Raw genomic sequence first — 14,668 nt, 5'->3', positions numbered from 1 at the left:
ATGCACACATCACTTTCAATGTGGTGGATGGCCTACAAAATCTGTAGCACAGTAAGGTCCAGATGATCAAATGCTGGAACAGGCCTACCGTTAATGGCTGATCGTTTTTATAGGGATGTATTTAAGCACTACTTTACTTTATCAAGATTCTGCAAAGGAAAAGCACACAATCTCAGATTCCCTAGTGAATTGATTGAGACCGTTCATCCATGTTGTTCTTGTAACGAAGCCTTCAAGCCTTACACTCAACTTTAGAGACTATGACATTTGTACTCTGCCTTCTTCCTGGTCTTGACCTTTATGCACAGGTGGTATAGTGCTGTGTAGTGTTGTGCAGTTGGTTCACAGGTGGTATAGTGCTGTGTAGTGTTGTGCAGTTGGTTCACAGGTGGTATAGTGCTGTGTAGTGTTGTGCAGTTGGTTCACAGGTGGTATAGTGCTGTGTAGTGTTGTGCAGTTGGTTCACAGGTGGTATAGTGCTGTGTAGTGTTGTGCAGTTGGTTCACAGGTGGTATAGTGCTGTGTAGTGTTGTGCAGTTGGTTCACAGGTGGTATAGTGCTGTGTAGTGTTGTGCAGTTGGTTCACAGGTGGTATAGTGCTGTGTAGTGTTGTGCAGTTGGTTCACAGGTGGTATAGTGCTGTGTAGTGTTGTGCAGGTGGTGTAGTGGAGTAACACGTTGCCTTAGACCTGCAGGACTCGAGTCTGCTCCCAGAGCCTGATGGTGGACCAACACAGTCTGAGTCTGTAGTTACACATACCGCACAGGTTACATACTAGGTCGGCTGCTGGGGTTCATGCAAAGAGATGGAGGACAAGAGTTTACTAATGGTAGCTCCTCTGACCAAGCTTAATATCTAGGGTTAAGCTCAATGGGCTAACACAGGCTCAAGTCCTTCAAACAACCCAAGTTTGATACCAAATTGGTCACACTAGTTTCCCTCTAACGGTTGATTGTGCCCCACTACATCAGTGGTGGTTGTAGTGGGATGTCTGCTGTCTATGTAGCAGTTCGCCTTGGGGGTTGGATGCAGACCTGTCTAAGGTATGTGAGGACTGGACCTTTATGGCAAATATGTCTTTGCCCTGTAACCACATAGCAGTGGTGGAAAAAGTACCCAACTCTCATACTTGAGTAAAAGTTAAGATACCTTAATAGAAAATGACTAAAATAAAAGTAAAAGTCACCCAGTAAAATTCTACTTGAGTAAATGTATAAAAGTATTTGGTTTAAAATAGACTTAAGTATCAAATTAATAGTATAAATCATTTCAAACCAGATGGTACTATTTTCTTGTTTTTTTTTATTTCCGGAAAGCCACGGGCACACTCCAACATACAGACATAATTTACAAACGAAGCATGTGTGTTTAGTCAGTCCGCCAGATGTACAACAAAACCAGAAAGACAAAAAGAAAGAGGCAATAGCATGACTCCACCTCCAGAGTGCGCTGTCTTATTTTTGTGTGAAACTTGTCCGTTGGGTGAACGTAGCATTTTCTTATTGGCTCTTACCGACAGGCTAATTTCGGGTCAAGTCCTTCCTGCGCATGAAGTCTGTAGTGTCAGCAGTGCGGTGGTTCCTTTAGCCCTTTGTAAACATTTGACAATAATAATCGATTGAAATAGACGACGGGAACCGTATAATAATAACATTATTGTAAGGTGTGTTGCACGCGGAGCTTCATTTAACGTCTGCAGAGCAAAGGGGTAACAGCAGAGAATGACGAACGGTTCAAAGAGAAAAGAAGAAGTTCATCTCGCCAATGGGGGTGTAAAGCAGTCCACATGGAGCAAAGTCTTAAATAGTACCGCTGTATGGGAAGAGAAGGTTGGTTTAGCTCATCTGATTATATCGATATGGTTGTTTTTCATGTATATTTTGGACAAAGCTGGATATTTAGCGTTTTCATATTGGGCCCTCCTCACTTGATTAGCCAGACAGCTAACTTTAACCAGCATGCTAACGGAGCTAGCTGGCTGTCACCAGGAGTCAGGATCGGGTAACGTCGGGGTAGGCTAACGTTAGCTATTTAAGCTGGGGACATGGTTGAGGGATCTGATTGCCCTGTCTCAAGTGCCAACGATAGTTGTGACTCCTATGATTTTGTATTTTAGCTAGCTACATTGACATTGTGAAGATAGGGCCCGGAAGTTGTCGTGGCCTTTGTTACAGTCAAGATTAACGCAAATACTAATAAGTCAAACCCACTGATCTTTGAGGAGCCGTTAGCTTCACCCCTCCTCAGTGACTTCTTCCTCGAGAGTAATCAAACGTTCGCTAGGTTGTCGGTATATAGCACAGCAGCTCTCAAACGTACCACTATTTACACTACGGTCGTACATGAATTTGTGGAGATTTCTGGATACCGTCTTTAGGGGAAACTTGCCAGTGGATGAATATAGAATACTTTATCAATGTGACTATGACATTACTTGCTCCTCTTTGAAACAACTCACTTACGTTTATCCTTTTCTTCTGCTTACTCTCCAGGATGAGTTTTTAGATGTGATCTACTGGATTCGACAGATTATCGCTCTCATCCTTGGAGTGATATGGGGTGTTGCACCACTAAAAGGCTTCCTAGGAATAGCCATGTAAGTATCATAATGCCTACTCTCCTTTTGCACTCATTGTGGGCCTGCAGGGCCAGGAGAGTACACTGGTTCAATGCATCTCTCTCTACGATACATCCCCTTAAAACAACTACCTCTTGCAGTGTTAATCATTTATTTTACAACAGTAACATCTTTGTGTATAGCTTCCCTCTCCCTTGTTCCCTTCCTGTTTTTTTCCCAAACAACTATAACAACTGTGCCTTAACTTCAATAATAACGATGGCTCCATCTCTGTCTAACACTACCCTCTGGTCCTCCAGATTCTGTGTCATCAACGCAGGGGTCCTGTATGTGTACTTCAGCAGCTTTCAGCAGGTGGATGAGGAGGAATATGGAGGAACGTGGGAACTCACCAAAGAAGGCTTCATGACATCCTTTGCATTATTCCTGGTACGCACACAATCATTTGTTGAACCTCTGGAAGTAATGGTCCAGGCAGTATTTATGTTGTGGTCAGTGGTCACGGAGAGATTGTTTAGGCTGGGGACATGGCTGACGGATCTGATTGTCTCAAGTGCCAATGATAGTTGTGACTCCTATGATTTTGTATTTTAGCTAGCTACATTGACATTGTGAAGATAGGGCCCGGAAGTTGTTGTGGCCTTTGTTACAGTCAAGATTAACGCAAATACTAATCAGTCAAACCCACTGATCTTTGAGTAGCCAGTAGCTTCACCCCTCCTCAGTGACTTCTGCCTCGAGATTAATCAAACGTTCGCTAGGTTGTCTGCATTTAACGATAGTTGTGACTCCTATGATTTTGTATTTTGTTCCTGGTTAGCAGTAGCACTAACACATATATTTATTTTATTTTATTTTTTTACCTTTTATTTAACTAGGTAAGTCAGTTAAGAATAAATTCTTATTTTCTATGATGGCCTAGAAACAGTGTGTTAACTGCCTTGTTCAGGTGCAGAACGACAGATTCTTAACTTTTCGACTCAGGGATTCGATCTTGCAACCTTTCGGTTACTAGTGTAACGGATGTGAAATGGCTAGCTAGTTAGCGGGTACGCGCTACTAGCGTTTCAATCAGTTACGTCACTTGCTCTGAAACCTACAAGTAGTGTTGCCCCTTGCTCTGCAAGGGCCGTGGCTTTTGTGGAGCGATGGGTAACGCTGCTTCGTGGGTGACTGTTGTTGATGTGTGCAGAGAGTCCCTGGTTCGCGCCCGTGTCGGGACGAGGGGACGGTTTAAAGTTATACTGTTACACTAGTCCAACGCTCTAACCAGTAGGCTACATGCCGCCTCCATCTGATTGAAGTAAAAGCCTGATACGTGATCTATTAAGAGTTAAATTGGATATTGCAGTGCTGTGATGTAAAAAGAACCTGCACAACAAGATACATTGTTTGAGCGTTTTTGCATGGATTCAGTACCCTGATATGGTTCTGAGAATTGAACAAACACTGTTTTCACAAGAACTGAAAATAGCCAAAAGTCTCTCAATCTGCATCTATCAGTTTCTGATACTGTATGTGAAAATGTCCTTTATCCATGGCTAACCCTCTCTCTTTCCAGGTGGTGTGGATAATATTTTACACAGCGCTTCATCATGACTGAAGACCTGAGGGGAATCCAATCCATTTGAGAAAAATATGAACATTTCAGTTGAAGTTAAAATGTCAAGACATGAAGTGTTTAGAAATTGTTTTTAAGACAACTCGGAAACTCGGATCCTCTTTAGTTAAAATGTACATACGTTTTTTTGCGTAGAGCTTCCTATTGGTTGATTCTGATATTTTCCAAGTGGGTAAACTGAGCTCATTTTTCTACAATGAGTTTCCAAGTCGGAAATGTCAGAGTTTCCGAGTTGCTTTGAAAGCGGCAAAACTCCACAGTTTCTGGTGTGTCACCACCCACACCTAGGACCCGTCTTTATGCAGTGCATTTTTGGAGCCATAGTTTGACATGAATGACCTTGTATGACCATCAGGTTAACATTAAGTTATGGCTCTGTTTGAATACTTTATTGGTGCATCTCAATAGTTTAACATGGCTTCTTCTCTTCACCTCCTTTCCTTTACCTGAACTGACCTGTAAACACAGCACTGGTGAGGGAATGAGGAGGATGCCATTTAGACATTTGCTCTCACCTGTCCAGTTATTTCATATCAATGCAGATAAAGGGGATGAGGAGAAGAGGTCTTTTTTCACTATTGAGATGCAACCTTTCCATCCATCTGTATTTCTCCTTACCTTTCTAGAGCTGATCACTGATCTGACAGAAATGGGTTGATGAAAGCAAGTGCTCAGCCAGATTGTTTCTACCTACCCATCCCATAGAGAATGATAGAGGCCTCTAGTGGCCAAAAGGCTGTATTTGCATGGGCAGCACCATTGAGGACTAACACCATTTTAATGTAATCAACTGGGTGGGACTTTTAACTTCATTGGCTGATCCCTCCTGGTGACTCTGATGGAGTAATGTCCAACCGGGTCATCAGAAGGGATCAGCCAATTGTAAAGAAGAAATGTGACTACTTAAAAATGGAGATTGCCTCAATCGTGCTGCCCATGTTGTCACACACGCTATAATTGCACAGATACAAAGATGAGTCCTCTGTATATCTTTGACCCACCCAGCCTAGATCAGTGTAATCTTCATGGAGAGATGGAAGGAAACCTTCATCTCTGAAGTGTTGGAACTGTCCAACTTTTAAGCTAAAACTGTTCTACAGCCATAATTTGTTATTGTTTTTCTTTTCACTCAGTAATGGCAGTAATTGTATCTAGCAGTCAGAATTGGTTTTAATGAAACTTTTTGTTTGTTTTCCCTCACACATAGCTTCCAAATCAAATAGTCTTACCTAATGTTCTGAGATTATTAATTTAAACATCTGTCAATTCTGTGAAATGTTCCCTTTTCTCAATCTGCATTGTATTAAACTGATTTATTTGTACTACTTTGTTATATCTTGGTTGATGTAACATACTTCAGTATTTTATAGTTAATTCAAGATGGCTATAATGACACTACTGTACCACGTACATGGTTGGTTTTTGAGAGTATTGTATTTTCTGATTTGGAAATCACATTAAACATTGGCTTTGTTTATCATCCAATTTCAAAGAGATGCTGTGTCACTGATTTAGTATTTGTTAAGAGCATGTCAACTCTTGCTGAGTAAAATCATCTGCATTCACACAGGTGCAGTTCTTTGAATATGAATGGTACAGGAGACTCAAGTGTGTGCACATCCTTGTCTCAACAGCTAGTCACTAGTACATCATCTTGCAAGTATACAGTCTTCTGATTTTTCAAATAAACTGTCTATAGCATGGACAAGAAATGTCACATTTTTGGAAACTCATTTGCAACTCGTTGTCCTCTCTCCTCGCCTCCTCAAAACCCATTGGAGAAGGTCAGAGGGGTGGGACCAATGGGTTTTGAAAGGTGGCAAGGAGTATTCATTTGAGATTAGCCCATTGTATTATTAGTATAGTATTTTATATACAGTACCAGTCAAAAGTTTGGACACCTACTCATTCCAGGGTATTTATTTTTACTATTTTCTACATTTGTGGAATAATTCAAAATGATGAAAACACATTTAGAATCATGTAGTAACATTTTTTTTTTTTAACTAATCAAAATATATTTTAAATTTGAGTTTCTTTAAAGTAGCCACCCTTTGCCTTGACAGCTTTGCACACACTTGGTGTTCTCTCAACCAACTTCATGAGGTAGTCATCTGGAATGCATATCAATTAACAGGTGTGCCTTGTTAAATGTTAATTTGTGGAATTTCTTTCCTTAATGCGTTTCAGCCAATCAGTTGTGTTGTGACAAGGTAGGGGTTATTTTCAGAAGATAGCACTATTTGGTAAAATACAAAGTCCATATTATGGCAAGAACAGCTCAAATAAGCAAAGAGAAACGACAGTCCATTACTTTAAGACGAAGGTCAGTCAATGTGGAACATTTCAAAAACTTCGAAAGTTTCTTTGAGTGCAGTCGCAAAACCCATCAAGCGCTATGATGAAACTGGCTCTCATGAGTACCTTCCTTTCCACAGGAAAGGAAGACCCAGATTTACCTCAGATTTACCTCTGCCTGACTCAGGAATTGCAGCTCAAATAAATGCTTTAGAGTTCTAGTAACAGATATCTAAAGATCAACTGTTCAGAGGAGACTGCATGAATCAGGCCTTCATGGTCAAATTGCTGCAAAGAAACCACTACTGAAGGACACCAATAATAAGAGACTTGCTTGGGCCAAGAAACACGAGCAATGGACATTAGACCTTTAGTCTGATGAGTCCAAATTTGAGGTTTTTGGTTCCAACCGCCGTGTCCTTGTGAGATGCAGAATAGGTGAACGGATGATCTCCGCATGTGTGGTTCCAACCGTGAAGCATGAAGGAGGAGGTGTGATGGTGCTTTGCTGGTGACACTGATTTATTTAGAATTCAAGGCACACTTAACCGGCATGGCTACCACAGTATTCTGCAGAAATACGCCACATCTGATTTGCGCTTAGTGGAGCTATCATTTATTTTTCAACAGGACAATGACCCAACACACTTCCAGGCTGTGTAAGGGATATCTGACCAAGAAAGAGAGTGATGAGTGCTGCATCAGATGACCTGGCCTCCACAATCCCCCGACCGCAACCCAATTGAGATGGTTTGGAATGAATTGCACCGCAGAGTGAAGCAAAAGCAGCCATCAACTGCTCAGGAAATGTGGGAGCTCTTTTGAGACTGTTGGAAAAGCATTACAGGTGAAGTTGGTTGAGAGAATAGCAAGTGCGCAAAGCTGTCAAGGAAAAGGGTGGCTACTTTGAAGAATCTTATTATTTGTTTAACACTTTTGAGTACTACATGATTCCATGTGTGTTATTTAATAGTTTTGATGTCTTCACTATCATTATACAGTGTAAAAAAAATAAAGAAAAACCCTTGAATGAGTAGGTGTGTCCATACTCTAACCAATGAATTACAGTACTTGACTTTTTTGATTCAAATTAGATTGTGTCACTGGCCTACACACATACTGTTAAATTGAAATTATGTTTGTAGACATTTTTCCAAATATTTAAAACTGAAATGTCCTAACTTAATAAGTATTCAACCCATTTGTTATGGCAAGCCTAAATACGTTCAGGAGTAAAAATATGCTTACGAAGTCACACAGACTCACTATGTGAAATTGTGTTTAACATGATTTTTGAATGACTGCCTCATGTCTGTATCCCATACGTACAATTATCTGTCAGGTCCCACAGTTGAGCTGTGAATTTCAAACAGATTCAACCACAGAGACAAGGGAGGTTTTCCAATGCCTCGCAAAAAAGGGTAGATGGGCAAAAAAAAAAAAAGACATTGGATGTCTCTTTGAGCAAGGTGAAGTTATTAATTACACTTTGGATGGTGTATCACACCATGTCGAAGCATCAAACAGGAAAAGTGTCAGTACAGGACTAAGACTGAATCCTACTACACCGGTTCTGACGCTCGTCGGATGTGGCAGGGCTTACAAACCATCACGGACTGCAAAGGGAAACCCAGCCGCGAGCGGCCCAGTGACGCGAGCCTAACAGACAGGCTAAATGCCTTTTATTCTTGCGTCGAGGCAATCAACATTGAAGCATGCATGAGAGCGCCAGCTGTTCTGGACGACTGTGATCCCTCTCTCCTTAGCCGATGTGAGGAAGACCTTTAAACAGGTCAACATTCACAAGGCCTCGGGGCCAGATGGATTACCAGGACTTGTACTCAGAGCATGCGCGGACCAACTGTCAAGTGTCTTCACTGACATTTTCAACCTCTCCCTGACCGAGTCTAATACCAACATGTTTCAAGCAGACCACCATAGTCCCTGTGCCCACCATAGTCCCTGTGCCCAAGAACACTAAGGTAACCTGCCTAAATGACTACCGACCCATAGCACTAACGTTGGTAGCCATGAAGTGCTTCGAAAAGCTGGTCATGGCTCACATCAACACCATCTTCCCTGAAACCGTCGACCCACTCCAATTCGCATACCGCCCCAATAGATCCACAAATCACACGATCTCAATCGCATGCCACACAGCCCTTTCCCACTTGGACAAAAGGAGAGCCTACGTGAGAATGCTGTTCGTTGACTACAGCTCAGCGTTCAATACCATAGTGCCCACAAAGCTCATCACTAAGCTAAGGACTCTGGGACTAAACACCTCCCTCTGCAACTGGATCCTGGACTTCTTGACGGGCCGCCCCCAGGTGGTAAGGGTAGGTAACAACACATCTGCCAAGCTGAGCTTCAACACAGGGGCCCCTTAGGGGTGGGTGCTTAGTTCTCTCCTGTACTCCCTGTTCACCCACGACTGCGTGGCCAAGCACGTCTACAACATCATTACGTTTACTGACAACACAACAGTGGTAGGCCTGATAACTGCCAATGATGAGACAGCCTATAGGGAGGAGGTCAGAGACCTGGCACTGTGGTGCCAGGTCAACAACCTCTCCCTTGACGTGAACGAGACAAAGGAGATAATCGTGGACTATAAGAAACGGAGGGCCGAACACGCCCCCATTCACATCGACAGGGCTGTAGAGGAGCAGGTCGAGAGTTTCAAGTACCTTGGTGTCCACATTCCCAACAAACACACCAAGAAAGTCGTGAAGAGGGTACGACAATGCCTTTTCCCCCTCAAGAGACTGAAAAGATTTGGCATGGGTCCCCAGATCCTCAAAACGTTCTACAGCTGCACCATCGAGAGCATCCTGACTGGTTGTATCACCGCCTCACAAGACCACTTCTGGTTATCCTCACTGATTCCACAACACCCAAATCGGTTTTCACCCACCCTGAAACAAAATAGATCAGGCAAAAGGCAAGGGTCCACTTTTTCCAAAAACACAAACTCATCTTTAGCCTGACCCTTGGTGCAAGCCTCAGGCTCTGAGATTTTCACCACACCTACCACCTCAGATACTTTGTAATGGTTAAAAGAGATCCAGCTATTATTCAAATTAAAGTCAAAAGTTAATTTATTTTTTTGTATTTTATTTAACCCTAACCCTTTACCTAATTATCCTCACCTGCTACATTAATTCTCCAAACTTGCTGCATAAGTTCTCCTAACCTCCTCTGACATGCGCTGTCAACTGTGGGACCTTATATAGACAGGTGTGCGCCTTTCCAAATCATGTCCAATCAATTGAATTTAACACAGGCGGACTCCAATCAAGTTGTATAAACGTCTCAAGGATGATCAATGGAAACAGGGTGCACCTGAGCTCAATTTCTAGTCTCATAGCAAAGAGTCTGAATACTTAAGTGAATAAGGTATTTCGTTTTTTTATATATTTGCCAAAAATTCAAAAAACCTGTTTTCGCTTTGTCATTATGGGGTATTGTGTGTAGATTGATGAGAACATAAGGCTGTAACATAAAAGAAAATGTGGAAAAAGTCAAGATGTCTGAATACTTTCCAAATGCACTGTAAATGATTTCTGCACTGATTTCTGCTCTCTTAAAAGCCTCGGTTTTCTGCACGTTAACACTAGAAGCTAATTACCTAAAATGTATCAATTGAAAGTGTGGGTTCACAGCTCCAATCCAGATGTGTTGGTCATTACTGGAATGTGGTTAGGAAAGAGTGTTTTGAACACTGATGTTAACCTTTCTGGTTATAACCTTCTTCGGCAAGACAGATCTTCCTAAGGTGGTAAGTCGCTCTGGATAAGAGCGTCTGCTAAATGACTTAAATGTAAACGTAAATGTGGTGGAGTGGCAATCTTTACCAAGGAACACCTTCAGTGCTCGGTTGTCTCCACCAAGTCTGTCCCCAAACAATTTGATTTGCTGGTTTTAAGCATTAAACGATCAAAAAACACCCAGTAACAGTCAACAAAGAGTTATCAGCCACCATCAGCACGTACATTAAATGCCCTAAGCCAGGGCTTTCCAACCCTCTTCCTGGAGATCTACTGTCCTGTAGGTTTTCAGTCCAACCCTTATTTAACAGTTCTCATTCAGCTAGTTAAGGTCTTGTTGAGCAGCTAATTAGTAGAATCAGGTGTGTTACATTAGGTTTGTACTGAAAACCCACAGGATGGTAGATCTCTAGGAAGAAGGTTGGGCAGCCCTGCCTAAGCTTTCTCATGGCCCCTTACACTAAGTTTGAATTTGTCCTGCTAGGTGACCTAAACAGGGACATGCTTAAACCACCTGACCAAGTCCTAAAGCAATGGGGACTCCCTAAATCACAGGTGTCAAACTCATTCCATGGGGGGCCGAGTGTCTGCGGGTTTTCGCTCCTCCCTTGTACTTGATTGATGAATTAACATCACTAATTAGTTAGGAACTCCCCACACCTGGTTGTCTAGGGCTTTATTGAAAGGAAAAACCAAAAACCTGCAGACACTAGGCCCTCCGTGGAATGAGTTTGACACCCCTGCCCTAAATCTTTCTCAGATTGTTACCATTCCCACAAGGTATGACTCCAAACACCCAGAAATGGCTACTCTCCTTGATGTTGTACTTACAAATAATCCTGATAGGTATCAGTATGGTGTTTTCTGTAATGACCTTAAGTGATCACTGTTTAACAGCCTGTGTTTGTAATGGCTGCTCAGTGAAACGACTTGTCCTGACTTGTCATAGACGCTTGCTAAAAACTTTAATGAGCAAGCCTTCCTACATGAACTGGCCTCTGTAAAATGGTATAGAATCAGCTTGATCCCCTCTGTCGAAGACGCTTGGACCTTATTTTTTTATATTTTCAGTGGTATTATTAACAAACACTCACCCATAAAGAAAATTAAAAACAGGTTCAGCCCCTGGTTTGACCGTGATCTGGCAGAGTTACTCCACCTCAAGAATTCTATTTGGCAAATTGCTCGGCATACTCAGGCTGACTGGCTCTCATTCAGGCAAATTTGAAATAAGTGCACTCAGGCTATCCGGAAGGCCAAAGTCAGTTACTTTAAGGAGTAGTTTTCTCTGTGGGTCTAACCACATGAAGTTATGGAAAATGGTTAAAGACCTAGAGAATAAACCCTCCTCCTCACAGCTGCCAATGTACCTTAATGATGATGTGGTTGTTACTGACAAGAAGCACATGGCTGAGCTCTTTAATCACCACTTCATTAAGTCAAGATTCCTATTTGACTCTGCCATGCCTTCTTGCCCGTTCAACATTTCCTCATCTCCCACCCCTTCTAATGTGACTCTCTGATGCTCCTCCCTCTTTTTCCCCTGCCCCGCTACTTAGTTTCTCCCTGCAGGCGTTCACTGAGTCAGAGGTGCTAAAGGAGCTCCTTAAACTTGACCACCAAAGAAAATCTGGTTCAGATGGTTTAGACCCTTTCTTCTTTAAGGTTGCTGCCCCTATCATCGCCAAGCCTATCTCTGACCTTTTTAACGTTTCTCCTCTCTGGGGAGGTTCCCATTGCTTGGAAAGCAGCCACAGTGCATCCTTTATTTAAAGGGGCGATCAAGCTGATCCTAACTGTTTTAGGCCAATTTGTATTTTGCCTTGTTTATCAAAAGTGTTGGAACAACTTGTCAATAATCAACTGACTGACTTTCTTGATGTCTATAGTATTCTCTCGGGTATGCAATCTGGTTTCCACTCAGGTTATGGATGTGTCACTGCAACCTTAATGGTCCTAAATGATGTCACCATTGCCCTTAATTCTAAGCAATATTGTGCTGCTTTTTTTATTGACTTGGCCAAAGCTTTTGATACGGTGGACCACTCCATTCTTGCGGGTCTGCTAAGGAGTATTGGTGTCTGAGGGGTCTTTGGCCTGGTTTGCTAACTATCTCTTTCAAAGAGTGCAGTGTATGAAGTCAGAACGTCTGCTGTCTCAGCCACTGCCTGTCACCAAGGTAGTACCCCAAGGCTCTATCCTAGGCCCTTTTCAATTTACAACAACAACATAGCTCAAGCAGTAGGAAGCTCTCTCATCCATTTACATGCAGATGACACAGTCTTATACTAAGCTGGCCCCTCCCTGGATTTTGTGTTAAACACTCTACAACAAAGCTTTCTTTGTGTTCAACAAGCTTTCTCTGCCCTTAACACCTCCAAAACAAAGGTCATGTGGTTTGGTAAGAAGAATGCCCCTCTCCCCACAGGTGTGATTACCACCTCTAAGAGTTAGAGCTTGAGGTAGTCACCTTTACAAGTACTTGGGAGTATGGCTAGATGGTACACTGTCCTTCTGTCAGCACATATCAAAGCTGCAGGCTAAGGTTAAAGCTAGACTTGGTTTCCTCTATCGTAATCACTCCTCTTTCTGTAACGGCTGTCGCTCTCCTCACCCTCGGATGAGGTGAGGAGAGAAGGATCTTCAGACCAAAACGCAGCATTTGGGAAATAAGCCATCTTTATTATGAATACGATGGCAACACGAAACGAAACAAAACACTTTCAAAACTACAAAACGACGTTGACGAAACCTGAACATAAACTTACATAACTAAACATAAACTTACGTACAGGAAACAGACGACATCGAAACGAAACAAACGCTACAGTCCCGTGTGGCACGAACATACATACTGACACAGGAGACAATCACCCACAACGAACACTGTGACAACGCCTACCTAAATATGACTCTTAATTAGAGGAACGCCAAACACCTGCCTCTAATTAAGAGCCATACCAGGTAACCCAAAACCAACACAGAAACAGAAAACATAGAATGCCCACCCAACCTCACGTCCTGACCAACTAACACACATAACAACTAACATAAATAGGTCAGGAACGTGACACTTTCCCCCCAGCTGCCAAACTAACCCTGATTCAGATGACCATCCTACCCATGCTAGATTACGGAGACAGAATTTATAGATTGGCAGGTATGGGTGCTCTCGAGCGGCTAGATGTTCTTTACCATTCGACCATCAGATTTGCCACCAATGCTCCTTATAGGACACATCACTGCACTCTATACTCCTCTGTATACTGGTCCTCTCTGTATACACGTCACAAAACCCACTGGTTGATGCTTTTTTATAAAACCCTCTTAGGCCTCACTCCTCCCTCTCTGAGATATCTACTGCAGCCCTCATCCTCCAAATACAACACCAGTTCTGCCAGTCACATTATGCTCTTTTCAGTTCGCTGCAGCTAGTGATTGGAATGAGCTGCAAAAAACACTCAAACTGGACAGTTTTATGGCCATCGCTTCATTCAAAGACTCAATCATGGACACTCTTACTGACAGTTGTGGCTGCTTCGCGTGATGTATTGTTGTCTCTACCTTCTTGCCCTTTGTGCTTTTGTCTGTGCGCAATATGTTTGTACCATGTTTTGTGCTGCTACCATGTTGTGCTGCTGCCATGTTGTGTTGCTATCATGTTGTTGTTATGTTGCTACCATGCTGTGTTGTTGTCTTAGGTCTCTCTTTATGTAGTGTTATTGTGTCTCTTGTCGTGATGTGTGTTTTGTCCTATATTTTTATTTGATTTGTTATTTTTAATACCAGCCCCTGTCCCCGCAGGAGGCCTTTTGCCTTCTGGTAAGCCATCATTTTAAATAAGAATTTGTTCTTAACTGACTTACCTCATTAAATAAAGCTATAAAATAAAAAAGTTATGGAAATAAAAGATTGATCTATTATGAATTATTATTCGGCTGTATGGATTCATTAACTTTTTTGGCGGCCTTTTTTGTCAACAATGTGGCCTCATTAACCTGGACAGTGGTCTCGAGTGGAAGGCCTCGAGCGGAGCATGGAGGGTTCTCAAGCTGAGAAAAACTATATTTTTAAATGATTGCTAGTATTATTATTTTTAAGTTATGCCTAGCTCAAGAGGCCCCTTGATGATGTGAGCCCTGAGGCAATTGCCTCTTTTGGCTACTGGTAAGTTCGCCACTGCTTGACAGAGCTTGAATAATAAAAAATAAAAAAAACATTATACAATCCAGGTGTGCAAAGTTCTTAGCGACTTACCCAGAAAGACTCATAGCTGTAATCACTGCCAAAGGTGATTCTAACATGTATTGAGCAGGGGTGTGAATACTTATGTAAATTAGATATATCTGTATTTCATTTTCAATCAATTTGCAAAAAGTTCTAAAAACATGTTTTCACTT

General features: G+C 42.2%; 1 protein-coding gene across 1 annotated transcript; it reads left to right on the top strand.

Annotated features, from left to right (window-relative positions):
- The first annotated feature begins 1,519 nt into the window (after nt 1-1,519).
- On the top strand, nt 1,520-5,685 carry rab5if (RAB5 interacting factor). The gene is made up of 4 exons (XM_055932869.1): nt 1,520-1,830; nt 2,494-2,597; nt 2,879-3,008; nt 4,141-5,685. The coding sequence occupies exons 1-4, from the start codon at nt 1,723-1,725 to the stop codon at nt 4,180-4,182; spliced, it is 384 nt and encodes a 127-aa protein (XP_055788844.1). The 5' UTR covers nt 1,520-1,722; the 3' UTR covers nt 4,183-5,685.
- Nucleotides 5,686-14,668: the final 8,983 nt, after the last annotated feature.

Source organism: Salvelinus fontinalis, chromosome 8 (genome assembly GCF_029448725.1).
Source record: "Salvelinus fontinalis isolate EN_2023a chromosome 8, ASM2944872v1, whole genome shotgun sequence".
NCBI lineage: Eukaryota > Metazoa > Chordata > Actinopteri > Salmoniformes > Salmonidae > Salvelinus > Salvelinus fontinalis.
This window is presented reverse-complemented; position numbering and strand designations above follow the sequence as displayed.